This window comes from Pelophylax lessonae (assembly GCF_965119305.1).
Source record: "Pelophylax lessonae genome assembly, chromosome: 12".
Lineage (NCBI taxonomy): Eukaryota > Metazoa > Chordata > Amphibia > Anura > Ranidae > Pelophylax > Pelophylax lessonae.
In genome coordinates this window covers 55,440,001-55,456,282 of record NC_138779.1, presented here as the reverse complement: position 1 = coordinate 55,456,282, position 16,282 = coordinate 55,440,001, and the positions used below count along the sequence as shown (strand labels likewise).

General features: G+C 49.8%; 1 protein-coding gene across 1 annotated transcript in view; it reads right to left on the bottom strand.

Annotated features, from left to right (window-relative positions):
- VSIG2 (V-set and immunoglobulin domain containing 2) overlaps positions 1–16,282 on the bottom strand; it is a gene marked incomplete at its 3' end in the record, with an annotated part of 50,259 nt that overhangs the window by 15,289 nt on the left and 18,688 nt on the right. The window contains exons 4-5 of the mRNA XM_082273537.1: positions 4,290–4,442; positions 1,893–2,012 (exon numbers count right to left, since the gene is read on the bottom strand). Coding sequence (XP_082129663.1) covers positions 1,893–2,012; positions 4,290–4,442 — 273 coding nt within the window. The remainder of the gene's footprint in view (positions 1–1,892; positions 2,013–4,289; positions 4,443–16,282) is intronic.

Genomic DNA, 16,282 nt, shown 5'->3' with positions numbered 1-16,282 from the left:
AGAAGAGGTGAAATGGGGGGGGGGGTTGTGCTGGGAGGGGGGAATTTGGAGTGGGGGGGGGGAGAGGATTTGTACTTGGAGGGAAAATGTGAGTGGTAGAGGATTTATGCTAGGAAGGGTGATTTTTTTTTTTTGGGGGGGGGCAATTGTGCTGGGGGAATTTGGGGGTTGGGGGAGCAGAGATTTTTTCTGGAAGAGGGGATTTCAACAGGGTGGCGAATTTCTACTTGTAGGATGGGAAATCTATACTTAGAGGGTGATCATGCAGATTGGTGCTCATTTTTTTTGGGGGGGGGCTTGCTGACACATAATGCTCGTGTGTCATCTGGGAAAAACAGTGTCCGTGAGTACCAGGGGGGCTTACCAAGGGGTCCGCCCAAGAAGGGGGACCGCTCCAGAGAAGTCAGAGGATAGAAGGTCAGCTCACACAGTATGCAAGAGTAAAGGGGGTGCCAAGTAGCACCCTGAAGAGTAGGGGTAAAGGGGGTGCCAAGCAGGGCCCTGAAGAGTAATTTGCTATACAGTTCGTTTATTAAATGCTTCATTACAGTGGCAAGGTGAAGCAGCGGCCTTGCCACACTCAACATAGCTAGAAGTCCTAAAATTGTGCATAGTTCATCCAGTTGGAGTATCCCACTCATCCCTTCTCCTATCCAAGTTCTAAAATTAAACCAAGAAAACAAAAACACATCCCCTGCACTGTTTTCTGACTGAGTCAAACGCTTAAAGTACTTTAAATTGCTAAGTTGTTGCTATGGGTAACCTAGGGGAACCCGCTTCAAGCAGCTCCCCAGGGGGTAGTGCGACATATGTGATTGGGTATTATTTGAAAAGTGAAGCTTTACCTCATTTACTAAGCTCTGGAGCATCAGCCCTTGCAGAGGGCAATTGCACTTTGCAAAGTGCACAGTCTATTTGCCTTTAGTAAATCACCCCCATTGAGTCAAGCCAGATAGCCAACCTGGTAAAATCATAGTCTTTCCCTAATGCCAGGTAGTCTCCAGGGGAGACCCCCTATAAGTTAACCCCTAACTCTAACCCTTAACCCCTCACAAAAAAAGTAACAAAATTAATACATAAATAATAATAAATAAACAATAAATAAAAGTGGATGAAAAAAATTTGAAAAACATGGCAACAAATGATGAAACAAATGGTATTTTTCTCCATTTGCTAATTAAAAAGCACCAAAGCTCAAAAATGCTTTATAAAAGCTTTACACAAATGCTCAAAAACTCGCATACAAACGCTTGAAAAAACACCCAAATAAAAGCTCGGAAAGGCAACGCTCGGGTGTGATTGCAGAGAAGGAAGTGATCGGTGGATTTCCATGCTTTCACCTGATGAAGTGATTTTAACTGCGTTCAGGTGCAGCAGCACCCCCCCCCCCCCCTCCTACTATGCAGGCCACTAGAACGAGTTCTTCCACAATAAACTGGTCAAACCATGTCTCCATGGAGCTGGCTTTGTACACAGGGGAGCAGTCATGGTGGAACACAGAAGGCTCTTCTCCAAACTGTTAGCACAAGGTTGGAAGCACACAATTGTCTACAATTATATTGCTGTACACTGGAAACCCCTGAACTCAACTATTTGAAGGGGGGAGCACATACTTTTGGCCATATATTGCACACCCTGGTCTCTTTATTAGGTACAGTACATGACCCCACCATATCCCTATGACTAAGCCCTGGCTGGCGGGACGAAACATGTTAGGGGTGTGGCCTGGTGGGAGCTCAGGCTGAGGTTGCCACTCTCACAGGATTCCATGGATGAGCGGCATTAGGGATCTCTCCTTCCTTTCTCTTTATTAGGTACACTTAGCATAGCATGGTTATAAATGTGGAGTACTACAAAACTCAGCATGTGCAAGCCCGAAGAGACCTCCTTACTTGATACAGTCACTCCGATTTGGCATGTGTTTTGGCCCAACTCATTGGAGGCCGTGCAGCGGTAAGTTCCATCCATTGGTTGTGATAAGTTTGTAATGAGGAGTGATCCTGACTCCTGATCTGGAATATAACACAGATTATCACAGATATGATTATCTACAGTGTAACATGGATCATTGCAACTGAGCGAACACTCATCAATCCTATGAAGGTCCTCACTTATCTATCTGAATGCAGAAAGCAGAAAAGATTTAGGATGATTGGCTGCTACAACTCGGAGAAGTTGTCTCTGCTGCAAATATTGGCAGGGAAAGTGGGAACATTTATTGGCAACAGTGCAGAAAGCTGTCAAGAGTAGATTTCGGTCCAGAATACTAAATGGGGCATTTAAACTGACTACTCTCTTTGAAATGAAGGCATTTATACTGACCAACAATGTAACATTAGCATTTATACTCACCACCAATGTAACAGGGGCATTTATACTGACCACTAATGTAACAGGGATTTATAATGACCACCAATGTAACAGGGGCATTTATACTGACCATCAATAAAACAGGGACATATGTACTGACCACCAATGTAACCGGGGAATTTATACTGACCACCAATGTAACAGGGGCATTTATACTGACCACCAATGTAACAGGGGCATTTATACTGACCACTAATGTAGCAGGGGCATTTATACTGACCACCAATGTAGCAGGGGCATTTATACTGACCACCAATGTAACAGGGGCATTTATACTGACCACTAATGTAACAGGGATTTATAATGACCATCAATGTAACAGGGGCATTTATACTGACCACCAATGTAGCAGGGGCATTTATACTGACCACCAATGTAACAGGGGCATTTATACTGACCACCAATGTAACAGGGGCATTTATACTGACCACTAATGTAACAGGGATTTATAATGACCATCAATGTAACAGGGGCATTTATACTGACCATCAATGTAACAGGGGCATTTATACTGACCACCAATGTAACATGGCATTTATACTGACCACCACTGTAACAGGGGCATTTATACTGACCACCAATGTAACAGGGGCATTTATGCTGACCACCAATGTAACAGGGGCATTTATACTGACCACCAATGTAACAGGGGCATTTATACTGACCATCAATATAACAGAGGTATTTTTACTGACCACCAATGTAACAGGGGTATTCATACTGATCATGTATTGGGAAAAAACAATGACCACCAATGCGTGTGCTTATAATGACCACCAATGTAATGGAGGTAAACACACTAACCACCAATGTAAGGGGGGCATGTATACTGACCACCAAAGTAACAGGGGCATTTATACTGACCACCAATATAACAAGGGCATTTATACTGACCACCAATATAGAGAAGAATTTATACTGGCCACCAATATAACAAAGGGTGACCACCAAAAAAATGGGGGTATAAATACTGACTACTAATGTAACTGGGGTATTTGTACTGCTCACCAATGTAAAGGGGACATTTATACTGGCCACTAATATATCAGAATCAGGACTTGCACTGACCACCAAGCTAAGAAGGGTATCTACAATGACCATCATTGTAATGGGGGTATTTACACCAACCACCAAGGTAACAAGGGTGTTTGCATTGACCATCAATTTAACTAGAATATTTACACTGACCACCAAGGTAACAGGGGCATGTACAGTATGTACAGGCATGTACAGTATACTGACCACCAATGGTAACAAGGACATATATACTAACTAAAACTGTATCGGGGCATATATACTGACTACCAGTAGAACATAGGAATGTACACTGACCACCAATGTGAATTTATGTTATAAAATAGTATACTCATTCTGTGGATCAATCCCTGCAGATCCAAAAAAAAAAAAAAAGATCGCCTTAACAACAAATATCAAAAGCAAATTAATTTATTTCAATCTGGGCTAGTATTGCCAAGCTGATACAACATCCAAATCAAGTCTGTTTTTTAAGACAATAAACAGTATATCCAAGGAAATATCACCAAAACAGAGTGTCCCTTTCTATTCTATTTTGTTTTTATTACATTTTTATATATTTTGATTAAAACGTTATTACATTTTGTGCAATGTAAGATTCTGTTAACTTTTTAAATACTTAAATAAGTAAGTATTAAAAAAAAAAAAAAAGTATTAAAAAAAAATAAATTAGACACCTTTTACCCTTTAGGGGGAAGTCTTATCCAGCCAAGTATCACCCCTGCAGGTGCAATATCCCACCGCTAGGGGGCGGTTGGTGAAACAAATGTAACAAAAAACATTTTGCTTGTATGTCTTAGAAATACCCTGCTGATATTTTTGTACAACAAATGCTTTATTTTTTAACATGGAAAATGCTTATTGTACAGAAAAATCAAACTTACTTAGCATCATTCCAGGCAGTAAAGGGGTCTTTGAACCCTGGAGAGCCCAGGTATAAATGGCTGGCGGGTTTGCCACAGATGAACATGTTAGCATGATGTCTTGTCCGTTGATGGCATTCCCAGTCATCTGACAGGTTGGTGCTGATGGTGGAACTAAGAAAAAAATAGAAACAAAAAGATCATACATTATTTTATTAATTCGACTTGACATACAGTACATACTTGTAAAATAAAATGCGATGCCCCCCAGTTACTTCCTAACATTTCGCACTGTGCCCAAAATATGAGACTGTCACAGCTGTGAGGTACAAACATATGCAGATACTCCTTCTCTTTCATTTTAGCAGCCATTCCCGATGGGCACTTCCACTGCCATCCTGATTTCATATACCAGTTGGTGTGTGGTGGGTGAAGGGAATTTTATGGGTCACTCATCCTACAACATGTCCCAAACACAAGGCCCGCCAGGCCATTTCATGTGGCCCTCACACCTCTCCTGCAGCTGTGGCACCACCCTCCTTTCCACCCCACCTTGTCTCAGCAGTCAGCAGCTTCTCTGTGCAGCAATGGACAGACTTGTCTCTGCCCCCCCCCCCAACCTTCTCAGCAGTCAGCAGCAGAGAGGACAGATCTCCTCCTACAGATCCTGTGCCTCTCTGTGCAGCCACGGCACCCTCTTGTCTCCCCCTCCTCTGCTCTCAGCATTCAGCAGACTCTGGTAGCTCATTCCAGCCCTCCTCTAATCCTCCTCCAGACCCTGCACTTTGTTTCCCAGCTCTGCCTCCAGCTTCTTCCCGGCAGCAGCACAAGGTAAGGGGGGGTGCACTGTGATGTAAGGAAGGGTGTAGGACTCTTGATATTTGATGTAATAGGGGGTGATGTGCTTTGGACATTTGCTTATAATTATTATGAGAATAATCCAATTCTATGTCAGTTGAGAAGGGAGGTTGCACACCGCTGGCATCATCCACAAGAACATTTATTGCAGACTACTCAGGCAGAACACCATGGCAGAACCATGTTCTCCAATAAAGTTTCTTGTGCATGATTCCAGCGGTGTGCCATCCTACTTTTCTGAACGGCATCTTCTGCTACAAGAGTGTGAGCGGGCTTCATGCTGGTTTGCACCTGCCCTTCACAGCTTAAAGCGGAGTTCCGGCCACTAAAAACATTTTTCAATAAAAATACCCCCGGGACAGTCAGGGTTAGTACATTCCACAATGGCTAGCCTCTGATCTGTCCCGGTTCGCACTTACCTGCAAGAAGAAATACTTACCTTTAATATTTCTTCTCCAGCGCTGCCATCTCGGATGTGGGCAGCTGAAGCCAGCGCGTCCTCTTCTGCGTCCTCTTCCGTGTCTTCTTCTCCCAGAATGCGCCTGCACCGGCCCCGCTCGTCACTTCCGGTGTGGCGCCGCATTCCTCCACAGCTTTTGGGCATGCCCAGAAGCTGTTTAGCAGGGAATGCGGCGACACACCGGAAGTGACGAGCGGGGCAGGTGCATTGATTCCTGGGAGCGATGACGTTCAGCTCCCAGGAATCATCGCAGAGAGGAAGTGACGGCGCGGGCCGCGGCCGCAGAGGGAGGAAGTGGAAGGAAGGTGAGCATATTTTTCTTCAATAACAAGGTAAGTAAACAAAAACAAAAAATCGTAACTATCCATTTATTTTTCACGTGACCAAAAGCAAGCGGATGGCCCAAAATCGACGATATCAATTTTGTGGCCGGAACTCCGCTTTAAGTTCTAAATTATGACCTAAACCAGGAATAATCGAATGAAGGGAAATTATTTAATACGATAAAAAGCAGATACATTTGTATAAGCTGACAGGTACAACACGTCCTTTGAGGGCAACCATAATGCTGATGTGGCCAGTGATGAAATTGAGTTTGTCACCCCTGTCCTACAGAGTCTGATTGTAGTTGACAACCCCATACCTTTCCATCTCTGTCCTCTTTTCATCTTGACTTCTATACATTCCATCACAATGCTTCCTCCTACCAGCGTTGTTCCCTTCACTACCACCTGCCCTCAGGTGTCTCACATTTCTGGAATATAGCACCCACCTCCCCCAAGAGTGTGCTGGTCAACTATGGATCTAATGCTTGATCTTCTTCCGGTGTGAGTGACTGATGTTATTTAATTCCCAAACAACAGGCTGCCTACCATCTTCAGCTCCAAGGGGCATTCAATCTGCTGCATTTACCTGTTACAGACACAGCACTGTCCGCTAATCTCCTCAACTTTGTGTAGTACCTAAGTATTGAGTCTCTATTCTTCCAGTGGTCCATGATCAAATCAAACACTTCCTCCTTTATGTCCCCAGTTTACGACCAGTCCCCAGTCTGTCTCATCAACCCCCCCACTGTCCAAATTCAGTCTTCTCTTTCTTCCATCATGGCCCATGATCAGCTCCTTCTCTGCCTCCCATAACTCCCCACCACATCCCATCATTCGTTTATACTCTGTAGTAAGGTATACTTAGATTGGCACACATGACCACATCATTTGTACCATCAAAAATATTGTCTAATATGCCACTAATGCATGCCAGGCCATCAAACTGTTAAACCTAGATGAACTTCTTTCCCAAACAGACATACTTACCTTTATAATAATATAATGTTTACTCTTCAAAATTAGACATGGTGAGACCTTTGCACAAATACACAGAGTGGAAATATCCACCATGGATGGAAGATGGATGAGGGACGATGTCAAGAAATCCCAATACCCAGCACTGCCGCCATACCCAGAACTCAGTGTGCATTTTAAAAAAGAAAATATTTTTATGAAAGCCAAATTTCACCTCCCGCAATCCATGCACTTGACCAATGTAGAATAGATGTCACCCCCAAACTCTTAGGCTGCTTAAAGCCAAAGGCTCCACCCCCATGCCATAAACCTTTCCCTTTACCTAAATAATTGAGACCACACCGTGCTTGGAGTTAATTGGCCACAGCAGCCATTTTATTAACCCTTTTACCTTAAAATTAACATAAGGAGAAAAAACATTCCTTACAAACATAAAACAATCAGTCATTAGGCCTGTTGGTCTTTGAGGCTCCTCCAAATAATTCCAAATCCTGCACTGCGGGACCTGTGCCCTGATAGGCCTCCAGCCGCGTCACCGGCTCGGAGACAAACCACTCCCCGCAGTGCCACCATTTTGAATTCCATTTAAACTGACATTAAATGGAATGCACCATAGGGACCCATACCAACGATGAGTCCCAACCATACCCTTATCCTAAACTGTTCACCTCCCCCGCCAGCAAAGACCAACAAAACGCCACCAGCACCCAAGGGTGACACCTTACCCTTGCGTGCCCCTCCAAACCCTCAAGGCTCGCTGGATCCCATCCTGTAATCCCAGGGCCCATAAATCTATACCCACCGCATTGAGGTGGACTCCATCATCCCGCAGATACCGCCATGTGTCCACTTCCAACTCCAGGTGGCGAACCACCAACCCCCCATTCCGACACACAAAGCGCCCCACTTCCTTGTTCAACTTAATCCGAGCCTTATTAAGGCGCGCGACCGACCTGGCCATGCGCCAGGACGTGCGGGCCACCATATCCGACCAAACTACAAGCAGCGCCGGAAAAGCCGTGCGCAGCCTAAGGAAATCCAACTTTATGTCCCTGATCAAGGCCCGCGCGGACCTGGCCCCCAAATCGTTGCCCCCGGCATGCAGCACCAAAACATCTGGCTGCCTGTCCAACCGGGCGAAACGATGCACTTCGGGAAGGACCCTGCCCCAAGTAAGCCCCGGCACCCCCAGCCACCTGACACAAGCCTCGTGCCGAGAAAAACCAAGTTGTCTACCATCAGGACGCACATCAGCTCTCCGGGCCCCCCAGAAAACATACGAGTGTCCCACGATCCAAACAAGGCAGGGTTCCAAACCTACAAGAAAAGGGGACAAAAGGAAAAGAAAACCAACCAATAATCAGATAACCAGCCGGGCCCACACCCCCCCAGCGACAAAACCACCCCCCGTACATACCCTACACCAACAGCTGTGGACGAACGTACAACAAGAACCTCCTAGACTCCCAGCGCCCAATGCGTTTGACCGCATCGTCGTTCAATCCCCAGCGTGCAGCCTCAGTGGCCGCCCCGATCCGAAAGGAATGAGATGCAAACCTACTGGCATCCAAACCCAAAGAGCCCACACACCTTCTGAACACCGATACAAATTGAAAACGAGATAACGACGACCCGTCCGCATGCATTAAAAATGAACCGGGCCGCGAAGGGCGGATTGCCCAGTAATCCCGAACCGCCCCTACCGGGCACAGCGGTGAAGACGGCACCGCGAACAACCGGACACGGACCCCCTTGCCACTCTGGTCCGTTTTGGACCGTCGAAGGAGGATAGTAACCCCCTCCCGACCGACAGAGACATCCTGACCCAATAGGCCCCCCGGCACCGTCCGGGAGGAGCTGACCAATTCCCCAATCCGGAAAGCCCCGAAAAAAGCGAGAGAAAAGGCCGCCCTAAACAACACCACCTCGTAACTCGAGGCGCAGTGCTCCCCCAATTGCCGGCAGACGTCCTGCAAAAGAGCGAAGGACACCGGGCGCCTAGTGTCCCTCCTCCGATAAGCCCTGGAATAGCCCCGTAACGCTTGTCTCACCACGAAGTCCTTCGTGTAATCCTGACAACCCAGAAATTTAAACAGAAAGGCCAAGCCGGACAACTTGCGAGCCACAGCGGAAGCCGACGCGCCCCTCTCAAAATGATCAGAGACAAAAGAAAGTAACACCCACCTGACCTCCGGACCCAGAGGATCCACCGATGCCACCCGCAACACCTCCAGCCACTCCAACCATACCTTGCAATAAGCCGACCACGTGGACTCGCTCACCGACTTCCTGATCCATCCAGCGAGGACCCCAAGGCAATCCCCCATAGCCACTCCGGACACGTGACTCCGCGTTGCTCCGCTGCCGGTGCCAACTCCCGGAACCTGTCCCACTGAAAACGAGACAGCGCGTCAGCAATATCATTCTTAACCCCCGGAATGTGCACAGCGTACAGGAAAACATTCAACCGTAGACACCGCAAAACCAAATACCTGAGGAGGCGCACCACCGGCTGAGACGAAGCCGACGTGCGGTTGATCACCTGAACCACCCCGAGATTGTCGCAATGGAGGCGAACCTTCAGGTTCCTGAACTCCGCCCCCCAAATCTCCAGGGCCACCACCACCGGGAACAGTTCCAGCAACACCAAGTTGCTGACCAGCCCCGCTACCTGCCATGCCCCCGGCCAAGGGGCGGCGCTCCACGCCCCCCGGTGAAAAGCCCCGTACCCCGCCGAACCAGCAGCATCGGTAAACCGTTCCAAATCAAAGTTGCTGATCGGCCCGGCCATCCACAAGGATCTACCATTGTATGTGGCCAAAAAACCGTGCCACAGATGCAAGTCATCCCTGTGTTCCCTGTTGAGCCTGACGAAGTGAGTGGGCAACTTCACCCCCGAAGTCGCCGCCGACAGCCGTCGGCAGAAAACCCGGCCCATGGGCATAATGCGGCAGGCAAAATTCAATTTACCCAGCAACGACTGCAAGCTGCGCAACTGAATCTTGCGCAAACCCAGCACCCCTTCAATTTCAGCTCTCAAAGCCCCCAATTTATCCTCCGGTAGGCGACACTCCATGGCCTCCGAATCCACGACAATGCCCAGGAAGCTGAGCACCGTGGTCGGGCCTTCCGTCTTGTCGGGGGCCAACGGAATGCCGAAGCTCCCGGCCACATGCTGCAACGTGGCAAGCAGGATCGCGCACCCGTTGGAAGAGGGCGGGCCCACACACAGAAAGTCGTCCAAATAGTGGATCACCGAATTCACACCGGAAACCTCCCGAACCACCCACTCCACAAAGGAACTGAAGGTCTCAAACAGCGCGCACGATATGGAGCAGCCCATAGGAAGGCAGCGATCCACATAATACGCCCCTTGCCACCGGCAGCCCAGCAATCGAAAACTGTCCGGGTGAACCGGGAGCAACCTGAACGCCGCCTCAATGTCCGATTTGGCCATCAAGGCCCCCCGCCCATAATGTCGCACCCAGGCCACCGCGGCGTCAAAGGAAATGTAAGACACCGTACAGGCATCCGGGTCGATGGCGTCATTCACAGACCCACCCTTTGGGAAGGAGAGGTGGTGAATGAGGCGAAACTTGTTGGGTTCCTTCTTGGGAACCACCCCCAACGGCGAAACCACCAAGTCACGCACCGGCACCTCCGAGAACGGGCCCGCCATGCGACCGAGAGCCACTTCCTTGTGCAACTTATCCGACACCACCAAAGGGTGGAGCAATGCCGAACGCAAATTCCTCGCCACCGGCGGCACCGAGGCCAAAGAGCAAGGGATACGAAAACCCACCGCAAAACCCTCCCCCAGAAGTCGGGCAGCCGCCCTATCGGGGTACCTATCTAGAAAAGGCCGCAGCCTTTCCACCCTCACCGGCGTCGTCCCCTTTGTGCGAAGGCTCTCCGGACCGCCCTTTTCCGGACTTAAAACACCGAGCCAAGGCATGGGAACCTCCGCAACCGGAGCATTCATGTTTGAAGCGACATGTGCCACCGAACTTACAGGAACCCTCATTAAATTGCCAGCAGAAACCCCTCCCCTTTGCGGCCGGCTGTCCCGGGGTCGCAGAACCACCGGCCCCCCCTGGAAAAAACTGATTCGGAGCCTTCGCAGACGACATGAGCCGCATCCACAGGCTGATGTCCTTGTGGTCCCACCGCAAGGACGGCCTAACCGCCTTCCGCTGCCGGAACTGTTCGTCGTACCGCAGCCAGGCCGACCCCCCGTAAACCCGATAGGCTTCCCCTACAGCGTCCATGTAGCAGAACAGGGCCGAGCAGTTTTCCGGCGCCTTTTCCCCTATGACGCCCGCCAGAATGGCAAAGGCCTGCAGCCAATTGGCGAAGGTCCGAGGGATAAGCCGATAGCGTCGCGCCTCCTCGTCCTCCTTCTTGCGCTCCTCCGGTTTAACCCTGTCCAGGTGAAACTTCTCGAGGGGCAACAGCGTGAAGATTTCCACGTACTCACCCTTCCAGATCTTCTCCCGGACTTCCTGCTTCAAATGTGCCCCCAATGGGCCCTCAAAACAAACATATACCTCACCTTTCGCTGAATCGTCCAGGCGAACAGCGTCCGCCTTCCCCTCCTTCGCCGTCCCGGTCTTGTCCCCCGCCGCCCCGGCCGTCACTGCCACCACTGCCGGCGCACCAACAACCTGGGGAGGGGCCCCAGCCCCCCCCGCAACTAGCCCCGTGGAAGACGGCCCCGCCAGCCCCGGGGCCCCCCCCGGCTCCGTGCCCGAGCCCCCCGCCGGAGGCACCCAAGCCGCCGCTGGAGACAAGCGGCCCCCGTCCCCCGGGGGCAAACGCACCAAGAGGTCCCGTAGACCCAGGAGGAAGCCCCTCAAACCCCCATCATCACCCCCTTCCGGGGTCCCCGCCCCCACTGGCCGGGACACCCCCACCCCCCGAGCCCCTCCAGCACTCCCACCCCCCACATCAAACAAGCCCCGCAAATCAGACAAAGCCAGAGAAGGAATTGTGACCTCACCTGTCTGCCCAGGGGGGGCGCCCCCAGCCGCCGATCCAGCCTCCCTCGTCGCCGACCGACCACCGACATTCTCTTCCACATCCGATCCGGACACCTCGCCTTCCGAACGATCGTCCCCGGGCACCGCCGACATCCGTCCACCAGGTGTCGCACTCCCGCCATCTGCAGAGCCGAGCGACAGGCGTCCACGCCCCCGTACTCCAGCTCCGCCCGACGGAGACCTCTGTGAACCAGCCGAACTTCCGATGACCCGGCCACGTGACTTGCCCTGCCGCGTCATCTCTCTGCGCCCAGCCGAGGCCGACTCCGAGTCCCGCAGATCACTGCTGCCACCGGCCGCCATGAAGCCGCTCCCACGCCGAGGCACCCCTCCGACCGGAGCATCGCCAGTAGGGGAGCCCGCCAGTCCAGTAGCACCCCGGCGAGAGGGACGGGGAGAGACCGAAGGCCGCCTCCCCCCACTACCCCCAGAGCTCCGTCCATGCAGAGGATTCCTCCCAGAGGCGCGCACGGCCGCCGCAGGAGTACGCTTAGCCGGCGGCCCTGAAGGGTCCCTGTCGGGGCTCCTAGGATGACGCTGAGCTCGAGGGGAAGGGTCCGGTGAAAAACGCTCCGGCGGCCGTGACCGCCGAGCCCGCGGGACCGCAAGCCCCTCCGAATCCTGTGCAGAGTCCTGAACCCCCATCAACGTGGAGACCTGGGACCGGAGCCACTCAGTCCCCTTCACCGCGGCAGCGGCCTTGATTTGCTCCAGCAAAACGTCCAAATCCGCCATCACAGACCAGGGAAGCTGAGGTGAGATGCTCTGCAGTGAAAAAGGTGGGTGACCAAGCTTCTTCTTCCTTCGTCCGTTGAACTTCCACTGACCTCCAATCTGAGGGGCCACCCCTCCTAACTGTACCTCAACCCCTCCCAAACCTGATACACCAATCCCTGAATACCCCCCAACTCAAAACAATTTAATTTAACTCACACCTGCCCTGTCTCCCCTCTTCACATGGTCATGTCTGCCCTGCGCTATTTTTTTTTTTTTTTTTCGCTTCGGGCCTTGCTTTCATTACTTACAATTGCTACATGCTTTGGGGAAACAGTCAGGAGGTGACCCGTGGGTACAGTCACCCACATCAATATTTAGTAATCTTCAGGTTTTTTCCCTGTAAAATAAAAAATATGTTATACTTACCTGCTCTGTGCAGTGGGTTTGCACAGAGCAGCCCCGATCCTCCTCTTCTTGGGTTCCCCCGCCGGCACTCCTCGTCCCACCTCTCTGTCCATTGCCTCCCCACGGAAAGCTGCTTCCCATGGAAGCACTCGTGCAGGCTTGCTCCTGAGCCACCTTGTCTCTGGTCCTTGTCCATTGACACTGCTAGGCCAGCTCGGTCCCGGCCCCCACTCGCTCGTCGCAGAATTTGATTGACAGCAGCAGGAGCCAATGACACCCGCTGCTATTAATCTGTACAGTGAGGAGGGACAGAGTCGGGAGAGCTACTGCTCTCATGCAGGGCCTGATTAACCACTTAAGCCCCGGAAGATTTTACCCCCTTCCTGACCAGGGCCTATTTTGCGATTCGGCACTGCGTGACTTTAACGGACAATTGCGCGGTCGTGCGACGCTGTACCCAAACGAATTTGACGTCCTTTTTTTCCCACAAACAGAGCTTTCTTTTGGAGGTATTTGATCACCTGTGCGATTTTTACTTTTTGCGCTATAAACAAAAAAAGAGCGTCAATTTTGCAAAAATAACAATATTTTTCACATTTTTTTATATGAAATTCCCCAAAAAAATGTAAAAATCTAATTTTTTTAACATTTTAGGCCAATTTGTTTTCTGCTACATATGTTTGGTAAAAAAAAAAAAATCGCAAAAAGCGTATTTTGATTGGTTTGCGCAAAAGTTATTGCGTTTACTAACTAAGGGAAAGATTTTTGTCATTTTTGTTGTTTTTTTAACGCATAATGGCGGCGATCTGCGATTTTTTTTTTCGGTACTGCGACATTACGGCGGACAGATTGGACCCTTGACTGACATTTTTGACACTTTTGGGGTTACCAGTGACATTACTGCAGTAATCAGTGCTATACATATGCACTGTTACTGTAAAATGACACTGGCAGTGAAGGGGTTAACTTTTTTTGAGAGGGAGGGGTTATGTGTGTCCCTAGGGGCGTGATTCTAACTGTGATTGGCTGTGGCTTGAGGTGTATGAACAGTGATCAATGGTCCTACATAGTAGAACCGTATGATCACTATTCTTACACAGGGGAGAATGACAGGCGGCTTGTTTACATTAGCCTCCTGCCTTTCTCCCGCTCTAACGGACGATCGTGAGTGACCGGCAGACATCGGGTCCGCCGGTCACACACGCGAGGGGGTCCGTGACTGCGTGGGAGTCTGTGACTGCGTGGGAGCGGGAGCGCGCCTCCGGTGGCGCGCGCTCGCTCCCTAGACCCTCACAGGCTAGCGACGTAGCCCTATGTGGCTCTGCCTGTGAGGGGCTGACTGCCGATGTAAATAGTCGTGCGGCGGTCGGCAAGCGGTTAAGAGCATCATTGGCCTGGTGCAGAGGATTTTGGTGGGCCTTTTTATGGAAATAAATAAAATGAAAACGCAAACAGTTATCCAGTGCCCACATGTACCACCCTCAGGACTATGCCAAGCTCACCTATATAGAGAATATACTGTGCCCATTACTGTACATCACAGTGTGACTATATTGAACACATACAACATATGCAGATGATATATTATGCCAACCATACACATCCAATATGGATTATAGTGTGTACCTATATTTATACATCAAACTGTGCCCACACTGTGCATCATATACAGACAGTACACACATCACACAGAGGTCAGCATTGTCTCATCATATATTATGTGTATAGCTACCCATTCTATCGACATAGAGGAAATATGCTGCCAGCAGGAATGCCAGGAATATATTATCCTGTGCCCACACGTACCATCATCAGGTCTATGGCATTCTCACACTATATAACAGGCAAAGTACAGAACAGTGGGTGTGGCCAGATTGTGTTAATGGTGGGACCATTTCAGGTCTGATTTCAGTCTGAGATTTTGGCTGAATTTGGACCTGAAACGGACCAGAAGGCGCACAGGACTCCTGTGTTAACCAATCTCCTGACATGCGAATTGGATGCGGGGAAAACCAGCATCCAATTCACAATAGTGTGAACCCAGCCTTAATGTTACCCAGAGTCTTTTACAGCTCTATGTTCTTCTCCAGGTTTAAAATGGAAGGTGAGAGAAGATCCCATCTGTGCAAGATGCTCTAGAGATCATGGTGATTTAATTTGCCTTTTATGGTGTTGCCCCAATCTACATCTTTATTGGGTGGGAGTCCTTAATACCTTTAATAACGTATTTCAGGTGAACCTCCGTGAGAACCCTAAACAATGCTTTTTAGGTATTCTGAATGATCTTCAGGTGGAAGAACTCTCTGAGGGCCGGTTCACACTGGTCCGACATGTGCTCCGACTTCCAGAGCACAAGTTGTATGACATGTTGAAATCAATGGTTCCCTATGAGAGCCGTCCTAACTGTTCCCACTTGTGGCATGCAACTTGTGCTCTGAGGATCTTTAGGGGGAACCCCCTGCCATAATTGACAAAAAAAAAAAAAAAAGCAATAAAAAAATCATACATTATTTTATTAATCTGACTTGACATACAGTCTATACTTGGAAAAGAAAATGTGATGCCCCCCCCCCCCAGTTACATTTTGCACTGTGCCCAAAATATAAGACTGTCACAGCTGTGATGTACAAAAATATGCAGAGAGACTGTACATAAGATATTCCTTCTCTTTCATTTTAGCAGCCATTCCCCATGGGCACTTCCACTGCCAGCCTGATTTGATATACCAGGTGGTATGTGGAGGGTTGTTACATGGGGCATGGCCATCTGGTGACGTCACATGGAATCCCCACCACCTTGTGACATCACTGCCTGGGGTATGATGGGGTTGTGACGTTACAAGAGGCGGGGTTTCCGTGTGACATCACGGTATGGCCATGCCCCATAGCTATATAAGAACTGCAGACACTGTAGCTGACATAACCGCTGAAGCCAGCTTTGGAGCATTATCGTTTGGCGGCTGAGGAAAAAGAAGAAGAAATTGGCAAAGGGAGAAGACATCACTGGAGGGAGAATACAGCGGGGGGAGAAGTCCAGAGGAAGAAGACAGCGGAGAGAGAGAAGACCGGAGGAAGAAGATAGTGGGGGGAGAAGACCAGAGGGAGAAGACAGCGGAGGGAGAAGACCTGAGAAAGAAGATAGTGGGGGGAGAAGACCAGAGGGAGAAGACAGCGGAGGGAGAAGACCTGAGGAAGAAGATAGTGGGGGGAGAAGACCAGAGGGAGAAGACCTGAG